We start from the raw sequence: 11,675 nt of genomic DNA, 5'->3' as shown, positions 1-11,675 counted from the left end.
TGATATTCCTTCTAGGGAATCATAATAATCCAATGACATTGAACCATGGCTATGCTAGACAGCCAGGGGGACTGGTCATTAACTGTGATGAAGGACTCCATGATTGAAGAGTGTGGGTCTTTGTGTCCCAGGGTAACAAAAACCTGGGTGATCAGTGTCCCTTTTATTAAATGTGCCTGGACCAATGATGACTTACAAAAATGGATCTCGTTGGAATCTGAACAAAATGAGTGACCAAACCACTTCTGTGAGCTGAGGTCCAGCACGGGGACCCTGCTAGGCAGACATGTAGGGAGGTGGATTTCAGATGTTCAGGCAGTCGGACCCACAGCAATGAGGTATTAGAAACTGTCCTCCTTATATTAAGTTAGAACAAATAAATCATAGAGAATTCTTTTTATATTTAGGGTGGAGGTATCGCAACCCTTTGAGTACTTGACCAGCAGCATTCATAATATACCCAGTAAACAAATGCTGGGCACAAGGTCATACTTAATAAAACAATGTTAAAGTAGCTCTGGTAAACTTGAAGCATTCATGCCATTTTCTTCTTTTTTTAAGTATTGCAATTTTATTTTTGTTTATTTTTAAACTGAGATATAAAAACATAAAAAGCATACATATTACTGGGGGTACCGTGCAACATTTCATTACATGCATACACTGTATTAGGTTTAAATCAGGTTAAATATATCTATCTTCTCAAATATTTATCATTTCTTTGTGGTGAAAAGTTTCAAAATTCTTTTCTCCTCAGTTTTTGAAATGTGCGATACATTATTATCTGTGGTCACCCAGCTGTGTACACCAGAACTTCTTAGTCCTGTCTAACTGTAATTTAGTCCCTATTGATCAACATTCCCCAAACCTTCCTCTTCCTCTGCCAAGCCTCTAGTAACCACCATTCCACTCTCAACTTCTATGTGATCTACTTTAAGATTCCACATATGATTGGGAACATATGGTACTTCTCTTTCTGTGCCTAGCTTATTTCACTTGATAATATGATTTCTACTTCCATCCATTCCACAGTCAACAGTATTTCATTCTTTTTTAAGGTCAAATCATATTCATTGTTTTATAATGTGCCACATTTTTTTTATCCATTCACCAGTTGATGGGCACTTAGGTTGTTTCCATTTTTTTGGCTGTGGTGCACATCATTTTCTTAGATACCACAGTCATCTTAGTAAGGATAAGTTACACACATGTTTATGTACAGAAAATTAGAAATGAATTGTTAATCTTTGCTCATTATATATTTCTTAACTAAAAGAAATATGTGAAAATTGAAGAATAAATTGTATTCATGATTATATTTTATGGTGTATTTTAGTTAATTTATTAACATTGTCCCAAGGGTTAGAATGTTGTTTCATTTTTTTCCTCTTTTCCCCACCATTCAGTAAGCAGTTTTGTAAATATTCCACATGAGTTAAATTAGATGTTTGATCAAACATTTTTAATGTTAAATTATTAAATTTCTAAACTTTGGAATTATTTGGAATACCAACAGCTAATACTCATATGCCTTCAGTGAGTCTGTGTGTTTGAAGAGTGATTTTTCAATTTATTTAACAATGGTAAAAGCTCAGAAGAGTCTTTGGGTCAACTTTAAGACATCTTTGAAATGTTGTTTTCTATTCTACCCTGTTCTAAGGCATGAGTATAATTTTACTGGTTTAGTTGTGCAGAAGTTCAAATCAATATCTATAGTTAATTTATTCAAACTGTTTTCAGGAATCAATCCATTGGAGAGATTTTAAATCTTCCTTAATTTCTTTTGTGCTTTGTAGAATGGAAGTGTTTTGGAATTACATGGACTTCTCGTCACCATCCCAAGGAAGTGCTAATTTGTCATTCTCATCTGTTCTATTTCCAGGACATAACAAAACTTTGCATTCCAAAGGTAATATCTAATTTTTAATAAATATACTTTTGTTGCTTATTTATGTAATTCAGTAAGTAATTTGTTTTGTAAAGTATCTGATAATTCAGTGTGAGTTATAAATTATCTGCTGAGCCATCTCGAGCTTTCAGCTCCTTATGTCCAAGGTTTTTTTGCTTTCTCCCTTTTGAATGATATTAGAAACAACCCAATAGTACTATATTAATTTATTTTATATTAAGGTATATAAATAATACTCCTGTGTTAAGCATGTTAACAAATAAAAATGCATGCTTTATGCTTTTCATATTTCTAAACATTTATCATTGCCACAGATTGGCATGCTACCAAAAACTGGATTTCATATTAAAGAGTTCATTCTATCTTTTTGAGAGGTGATATGAAGCAAAGTATTAATAATTTTGCTAACCCATCGTCAAGATCCAGTGGGAATTCTCACAAGGTAAGCATTTTGTCCTAAGAATATTTGATATTCCTCTTAGGGAATCACAGTACTCCAATGATATTATACCCTGACTATGCCAGGCAGCCATGGGACTGGTCATTAACTGTGATGAAGGACTCCATGATTGAAGAGTGTGGGTCTTTGTGTCCCAGGGTGACAAAAACCTGAGTGATCAGTGTCCCTTTTATTAAATGTGCCTGGATCAATGATGACTTACAAAAATGGATCTTGTTGGAATCTGAACAAAATGAGTGTCCAAACCACTTCTGTGAGCTGAGGTCCAGCACCGGGACCCTGCTAGGCAGACATGGGGGGATATCAGTCGTTTAGGCAATAGGACCCAAGGGACTGGGATATATGAAAGCTAACATAAGAGCATCTGTTCAAGTAAATAGAGTGTAAAGTTCCTTATAAATATCCATTGTGGATTATACAGCAACATTTGTGGGTATTTGGCTAGCAACATCTATTTTTAGTGATCAGACTCTGGGAAACCCATACCTGAATAGTGAGACCCCATTGAGTTATTATGGTGGTACCTGTCCTTAAACCATTCATACACTTACCTTAGATGTTACAATTTTCTATTAGGAACAGTCTATTGAAGTCAATTGGATGGTCAGTTCAAAAGATATTTTTGTCTTGGCTGGAGTTGTGGTTCAGTGGTAGGGCACTTGCCTAACACTTGTGAGGTACTGGGTTTGATTCTCAGCACCAAATAAAACCAACTAAATAAATAAAGGTATTGTGTCCATCTGCAACTAAAAATATTTTTTAAAAAGATATTTTTGTCTTGTCTGTTGTTTTTAGGTAGGAGTATCTGAAATGTGTTTCAATTTGCTTGCTATTCCAGTCCCCCAAGTTCAGAACATTTTTTTCTGTCATCCTTAAAGAACAGTTTCCTAAATATTCGAGTGATTCCAGTAAGCACTGCTTTAAATAGTTTTTTATAGTATTATTTTTATTTTTTTAAATTTATTTATTTTGATTCATTGTACACAAATGGGTACAACTGTTATTTCTCTGCTTGTACATTAAGTAGAGTCGCACCATTTGTGTGATCATACATGTACATATAATGATATTTGTCTCATTCCGTTATTTTTCCTTCCCGCCACCCTCTCCCCACCCCTCTTTTCCTCTATACAATCCATCCTTCCTCCATTCTTGCCTCTCTCCCACCCCCCATTATGTATCATCATCCACTTATCAGAGAGATTATTCGGCCGTTGGCTTTTTGGGATTGGCTTATCTAACTTAGCACGATATTCTCCAACTCCATCCATTTACCTTCAAATGCCATAATTTTATTCTTCTTTATGGCTGAGTAATATTCCATTGTGTACATATACCACAGTTTCTTTATCCATTCATCAATTGAAGGGCATTTAAGTTGGTTCCACAGTCTAGCTATTGTGAATTGAGCAGCTATGAACATTGATGTGGCTGCATCACTGTAGTATGCTGGTTGTAAATTCTTTGGTTATAGGCCAAGGAGTGGGATAGCTGGGTCAAATGGTGGTTCCATTCCAAGTTTTCTAAGGAATCTCCACACTGCTTTCCAGAGTGGCCGCACTAATTTGCAACCCCACCAGCAATGTATGAGTGTACCTTTTTCCCCACATCCTCACCAACACCTATTGTTGCTTGTATTCTTGATAATCGCCATTTTAATTGGGGTGAGATGGAATCTTAGGCTAGTTTTTTTTAAATTTATTATTGTAAACAAATGGGATACATGTTGTCTCTCTGTACATGGAGTAAAGGCATACCATTTGTATAATCATACATTTACGTTTACTTAAGGTAGTTTTGATTTGCATTTCTCTTATTACTATAGATGTTGAACACTTTCATATGTATGTTGATTGCTTATAGATCTTCTTCTGCGAAGTGTCTGCTCTTTTTCTTGACCCATTTATTGACTGTGTTATTTGTATTCTTGATGTAAAGTTTTTTGAGTTCTTTATAGGTTCTGGAGATTAGTGCCCTATCTGAAGTGTGTGTGGCAAAGATTTTCTCCCACTCTGTAGGCTTTCTTTTCACGTTGTTGATTGTTTGCTGAGAAAAAGCTTTTTAGTTTGAATCTATCCCAATTATTGATTCCTGCTTTTATTTCTTGTGCTTTGGGAGTCATGTTAAGGAAGTCTGATCCTAAGCCAACATGATGAAGATTTGGACCTATTTTTTCTTCTGTCAGGTGCAGGATCTCTGGTCTAATTAGGAGGTCCTTGATCCATTGTGCGTTGAGTTTCGTGCAGGGTGAAAGACATGGATTAAATTTCATTTTGCTGCATATGGATTTCCAGTTTTTCCAGCACCATTTGTTGAAGAGGCTATCTTTTCTCCATTGTATGTTTTGGGCACCTTTGTCTAGTTTTAAATAGTTTTGATTGTGTAATTATATTTCCACTTCTTGGAGTTATGCCAATTTAATTATCTAATAATCACATTCCTTTAGTGGATTTCCTGTCCATTTTAAGGAAGACCCCAGTTTTATTGAGGGATGCTAAGGTGGACTTTGGGGAAATCTTTGAGCAAGTCTTAGAAAAAAGACTTTCCATACTCTCCTGTTCCATGGAATAAATGACTTTTTTCTTGTCATACAGATTTCCAATAAATTATATTTATATATAATATGATCAGTTCCTTAAAAATCAACATTCAATTTGGAAGGTTTTCTTTCTCCCCTTTCCTATGTACCCTTTGTTTTGTAGGCTCAAAATTGGAGTTGCATGGATTTCTTACTGTCATACTAATGAAGAGCTAATTTTGTCATTTCTGCCAGTTTCTTTGTTTGATTTGGAACAGAATGGCACACTCTTTAGGTAACATCTAATTTTTTATAGTTCTTTCCTCAGCTAATTTTATTATTAAGTATTCAGGAATGTGATTGGTGCTGTTTACAGTCTGTTAATTCAGACATTGGAAGACGTTAATAATCTGATGCATACTCTGAGGTTTCTATTTGTTCTTTTCTAGAATTTTAGCACATTCTCAGTCTTCCTGATGATTCTTCCCCCCTGGTGTGGCAGCAGGAAGTTTGACACTGGTGAGAGGTGTGATTTTCTAAGTCCCATAGAGTCCTCAGCCGTGCAGCCTGGTGAGCTATAGTTTGAAACTAGAATGGGGAATATCTCATAGTGAGAGGGCCCGGCATCTGCATTTTCCATTCTCTGTACACTATACAACCACTCTAACCACATGAATATACTTTATCTGTGTATGTCCTCCCTGCATTGCTGTAACCACTCTAAATTGAATGGGGTACAACGTAACCTTGTTCTGCCTCTGCAAATTGCCAGGGTTCTGTACCCAAACAGGTTAAATGCTACAATTCATATTTGGACAGTTGTTCCTTTATTCCCCTGCCATGGCTTTTTATGACTTCCTTCTTCCCAATCCACTGAATCACCTTGGAAGATAAAATAATTCTGTGGTGGAATTAAAGATATTGATGTGCTATTCACCAGCTCACTATTTTTTGGAGTCTACGTATATTCATTCAGTCTGATTACACATTTAATTTCGTTTATTTGCAGAAAGTATTGGACAATATTTGCCCTGATAAAAGTTAGAAGCTAACACAATGACCCTTGTTAGAGTAATATCATTCTAGAAGAGTTAATTTAATGTGCAGGTACATAACTGAACCCTATTGTGCCTCATAGACCAATAGACATGTGTGCTTCGGTACCTCTCCTCTTTCCATGTCTTTATTCCTATAGGTCAACAAGGACAAAGCACTGGGCCTTACGTGAAAGTTCATTCCTTCACCATGAGATGTGAAATGAAGAAATTTATGGGGAATGGTTTCTGCCATCCAGTCTTTGGGGGCCAGTGGAAATTCTCAGGTTAGTGATATTTTACCCTGAAATACTGACATTATATAATTTTTTGTAGGGATTATGTAATACTCTATAGGATACCATACTGGGCAGCAATGAAATCTGGGTAACTCATGACTGTACGTGTGTTTGCATGTGTGTGTATGTGGATGGGTGAGAGAGAGAGAGAGAGGAAGAGAGATCTATAAATACAGATAGATATAAGATATATATTAGATATAGATATACAGAGAGAAACACTACCCAACTATAGCAGACTATAATTTATTTTCAAGCATACCTGAACATTCTCCAAGATAGATTATATGTTAAGCCATAAAACTGTACTTAAACTTAAAAGGACTAAAGTCATGTAGAATATATCCTATGACCACAGAGAAATTAAATTAGAAATAAAAATAAAGTTGGAAATTGCCAAATATTGGAAATGAACATGCTTTATACAACCCATGAGTCAAATAAAATGTGCTAAAAGAAAGTATAAAACATTTTGTACTGAATGTGATGCAATTAAAGATGTGCTTAGAGGGAAGCATACAGTTTTAAGTGACTATATCAGAAAAGAGAAAGATAAATAAACCTAAGCTTCTACCTTAGGAAATAAGAAAAATGCCAAATGAGAAAATGAAATCTGAAGTGCACAGAAGGAAGTAAATAATAGAGATTTGAATGAAATGAAATTTTCATGTTGACATGAAGAAAGAAGAAATATAGGAAAAATCCACAAAATCAAAAGTTGAGTTTGTACAAATATGAATGAAATCAATAAACCTTTATCTAAACTGATACAAATCACTGAAATTAGTATTAAAAGAGGAGACATTACTACCGACCCTGTCGATTCAATTAGGTGTATTATTGCTACCTCTTTGTGCTCTCTCAGGAGAAGAGCTATGAATGAAAACACTTGAAACTCAGCAACCCAGCATTGATGTTTTCATTCCCATTGGCATCAGGGCTTATCCCTGTGAGTTTTTCAGAAGATTCTTCAACAGCATAGTATCACTTATTCTAAATTTACCCACGTTTCTAGCGAATTGGTATTTTTTAAAACTAGTCAACAATTTAATCTATTCTTGAAATCCTCTTATAATCAATCAATAATATTGTAAGTCCTCCCGGGTTCCATTCCTTCAGTTTTAAAATTTTTGATATTTCTATGCTTAGCTTATACCATAAAGGCCTTGGTCCGTTGAGTGTTGAATGGTTCCTTCTCTTTTAGGAACAAAGACAATATTGGGCCAAAATGAGATGTGTGACAGAGAGAATGCACCTGAGACCTCAACAGTATGTCCTGTAGGGTGTGAGTATTGGAAGGACATAGTGACTTCTTACAACCTTAATTGTTGCCTCATTTTGATTATATTTAACTTTCTCATATCAGAAGCAGGATTTATTCATCTATGTCACAATTTCCAGTTCTGTACCTCCTCCCAGTTCCTCAATGTGGTCAAGCCAGATAACTGCCTTAAGTAACTGCCTTTTGATTGACCACCCACCTCCCTTTGGGATAGCTTGATATAACCTATTTGACTGACCCTGTTAAGCCCTACCCCCACCCCATATTGGACTGTGCAAATATGCTGTAGTGACCACCTCTCGATTACAGTGTGATTCCATGGGACTTGTGTTTGCTTGCTTTAAACCCACCAATTAAAATTCCCCAGGGAAACCTGTTTGGATAACACTTTGAACTCAACTAATTCTCCCTCTCTTCCACCCTTCACTCCCTTTTCTTATCCTTTCCCTTCTTTCTTCTCTCCATGTGCTGCCTGACCTCTGCATGTGACCCCCCCCCCCCCAGAATATACTTGCTATACTCCCAAGGACCCGTAAGTAATACAGTCTTTATTTCTATCTGTGTCTCTTCTAATCGTTGAAGGGATGCTCTCATCTTAAAGATCCTAAATTGAAACTGCTTCCAACTGTCTCCAAACACAGTTTGTGACAGGCTGGAACACCTTGTATACACTCCTTACACATTTAGTTATTTTTCTCTACTAACTTTTTACTAGGAATTTGTAAAATAATTTCCACATGGATGACACTGATTCTTGGCAGAAAGAATCTGTTATTTCACTGACTTGTTCTCCAAAGAACCATAGTACATAATCAGATAGTACATATACAGCATAGATGTATAAATAAAATTTGGGCAGGAATGGAGAATGAAAACTAAGGAAAAATGTCTAAGGATATCTATGGAGCTTATGATGAAAAGAAATAGTTGAGAAGTATTCTTTCCATGTATAGAGGAATATTGTTGCTACCATCTAATTGTGAAAGAATTGGGTATAAAGCATATCAGTTGATACATTTTTCCAGGATTCCCTCAGAAGTGCAGGCTTTGCAGAGACAGTGATTATAAATGGCTGGTATTTCTTTTCCCATTAGGAACAGTCAATATCTTTTTCTTCTACAACACATAATCTTAACTTAAATCTTAGCTGAAGAAACGTGGTTTCCTTAAAAGGCATTTATTTTGGAAAAACTTTTGCAATTCAGAAAACTCAGCTGGTCCAGGTTCACATCCACATATTTGTAAGCAGGAATTTCTAGGACCACATTTACTATATTTGAGACCAGAGAATTAAGTATGTGCAGTGTTATACTATTACTCTGGCCGGTAAGATTTTACCTACCATTGTTCAGCAGGAACTGTTGTGAATTAAAATTCAAAGAATGATTGATGTTGAACTTACAAACTTTTTTCTCTTTTTGTTAATATTTTGAACAAGCAGGAGGGTGTAGCAATAGTCATTATTTCTATAATTATTTTTAACTTTATCTTCACAAGTGCCAAATTCATAAATTGGTGTAAAATGCAAACCTTTGAAACACCCTGCCACAGTCTGAGCACCATGTGTCCCTTAATGTGAAAACATGGACCCACAGGGCCTTTTTCAAAAAGGTCCACCCACTATAGGTCTGCTGCCTGCATCTATTTTGTACTCTTTTCGGTCTAGGTTGCAGTAGCAACATGATTACGTAATTTAGATTCACCCCACAAATACCATCTTGCTTCTCGTTTTCACAGAGAAAAACATTTCGAATTGCAAACTGTTTCCTTACCATTATTTATAGAATAATATACTGTGCTTGGACAGTCTAGGGAACCTCAGATACTAAGGGAGGAATACTTAAAATTTCTATAGTCCATCAAATTTCCTCAACAACAAAAACAAAAAAAATTGCACAAAATAGTCCCCTAGAGTTATGCTGAATTTCAAATTTCTGACTTTGAAGAATTACAGTCAAGATCTTTCCTTTATAAATTTTATTTTATATTCTTTTTGAAAAATAGCAACAAAATTTATTTATTAGAATATTTTTGTAACTCTTAAAAGACTCACCAATCTTTGTCAAATATTTATAACTGTCCTGTGAGACTAAAAAATGTTTTTTAGAGTTTTATTTTATAACATCTATAGTTGTGTTGTTCAGTATAAAAGACAGCAGGCATTATACATTAAACATTAAGTCATAGTACCATATTTTATATGCTGGTGGCCACATGTGACTCTACCTAGCCTACTATATTGGACAGTATAAAATTATAAAACATTTTCATTGTCCCAGAATGTTCTATTGTATGCAAATTACTTAGAGCTATTATAGTGTATCAGGATATGATAAAAGATGTAGATATGAGAAATACAAAATCTATAAAATACCTCTTGTTGAAATCATAGCCAAGATTATTCTGGGGAAAGTATGTTTGTAAATAGAAGTATAAGCTGCCGTATTGATAAATGTTTCTGAATTTGTTTATTGACTTGCCACAATCTAGAATATGAAATGAATCAGATAATGATCTTGAATCATTACGTCTATATTCAGAAGACAAATACAAATTTTAATTATCATTGTACGTTTTGGGTTTAACTTTGTATATAAAAGTTACAACTTTACAATTTTACATAAAGCTAGTATTTCAGGATATTTGAATGTTTGACAGAACAAGAGAAAATCTGTAAATACCTTTGATAAAATTTGCTCCGCAGATGTTCAGAGAGCACCAGCAAATATTTTAAGATATATACCATTTTTCATTTGTTCATTTGGTAATCAACAAATTTGAGATCAGTAAATCACATTTAAGCTTTGTTCTGTTCATCTTCAAGGGAACTTGGAATATGGATAATCAAACCTATTCCTCATTTTGTCATATCTTGATTTCTAGTTTATCAAGGTTGTTCGAAGACCATGAAATTCAATTCAAAGTGGATCAAAAACTTAGGCACTAAAACAGACTCTGCACCTAATAGAAGAAAAAGTAGGCCCAAATCTTCACCATGTCAGCCTAGGATCTTACTTCCTTATCAAGATTCCTAAAGTACAAGAAGTAAAATCAAGAATCAGTAAATGGAATGGATTCAAACTAAAAAGCTGCTTCTCAGCAAAGGAAACAATCAATAATGGGAAGAGGGAGCCTACAGAATGGGAGAAAATCTTTACCACACACACCTCAGAGGGAGCATTAATTCCAGGGTATATAAAGAACTAAAAAATCTTAACACCCACCCCCAAAAAACCCAAATAACCCAATTAATAAATGAGCTGAGGAACTGAACAGACACTTGACAAAAGAAGTACAATGGATCAACAAACATGTAAACAAATATTCAGCATCTCTAGCTATTAGAGAAATGCAAATAATCAAAACTACTCTAAGATTTCATCTCACTCCATTCAGAATAGCAGTTATCAAGAATACAAGCAACAATAAATGTTGGTGAAGATGTGGGGGAAAAGGTACACTCATACATTACTGGTGGGGATGCAAATTGGTGCAACTATTACGGAAAGATAGAGATTTCTCAGAAAACTTGAAATGGAACCACCATTTGGCCCAGCTAAACCCACTCCCTGTTTTATTCCAAAAGGACTTAAAAACAGCATACTACAGTGATGTACCCACATCAATGTTTATAGCAGCTCAAATCACAATAGCTAAACTATGGAACCAAACTAAGTGTCCTTCAACAGATGAATGATAAAGAATATGTGATATATATATATATATACACACACACACACACACACAATGGAATATTACTCAGTCTTAAAGAAGAATGAAATTATGGCATATGCCAGTAAATGGAAGAAGCTATAGAATATTATGCTAAGCAAAAGAAGCCAATCCCAAAAAACCAAAGGCTAAATGTTTTCTCTGATATACAGATGCTAATTCACAATGGGTTGGGGAGCTAGGGAAGAATAGAGTTACTTTGGGTTAGGTAGAGGGGAGTGAAGGGGGGGAAGGGGTTTAGGGTAGGAAGAATAGCAGAATGAATCTGACATTATTACCCTGTGTATATATATGACTACATAACTGGTGTGATTCTACATCATGTACAACCAGAGAATGAGAAATTATATTCCATTTATATATGATGTGTCAAAATGCATTCTGTTGTCATGTACAGCTAATTAGAACAAATTTTTTAAAAAAAGATTATATTATATTTTT

General features: G+C 35.0%; 1 protein-coding gene across 5 annotated transcripts in view; it reads left to right on the top strand.

The window, feature by feature from the left end:
- Positions 1-51: 51 nt before the first annotated feature.
- Positions 52-11,675, top strand: part of LOC306650377 (uncharacterized protein) — a 215,498-nt gene continuing 203,874 nt past the window's right edge. Inside the window, exons 1-8 of one of the 5 annotated variants that reach the window (XM_079122356.1) lie at positions 52-338; positions 1,797-1,909; positions 2,224-2,351; positions 5,072-5,178; positions 5,337-5,457; positions 6,092-6,208; positions 7,425-7,503; positions 8,007-8,034. In XM_079122356.1, the coding sequence (XP_078978482.1) occupies positions 5,167-5,178; positions 5,337-5,457; positions 6,092-6,208; positions 7,425-7,503; positions 8,007-8,034 (357 nt within the window). In that variant the 5' untranslated portion in view covers positions 52-338; positions 1,797-1,909; positions 2,224-2,351; positions 5,072-5,166. Of the gene's footprint in view, positions 339-1,796; positions 1,910-2,223; positions 2,352-5,071; positions 5,183-5,336; positions 5,458-6,091; positions 6,209-7,424; positions 7,504-8,006; positions 8,035-11,675 lie in introns of all 5 variants that reach the window. The other 4 variants (XM_079122355.1, XM_079122354.1, XM_079122357.1 and 1 more) reach the window with 4 other exon arrangements.

Source organism: Sciurus vulgaris (genome assembly GCF_902686455.1).
Source record: "Sciurus vulgaris genome assembly, chromosome: 2".
In the NCBI taxonomy this organism is placed as follows: domain Eukaryota; kingdom Metazoa; phylum Chordata; class Mammalia; order Rodentia; family Sciuridae; genus Sciurus; species Sciurus vulgaris.
This window is presented reverse-complemented; position numbering and strand designations above follow the sequence as displayed.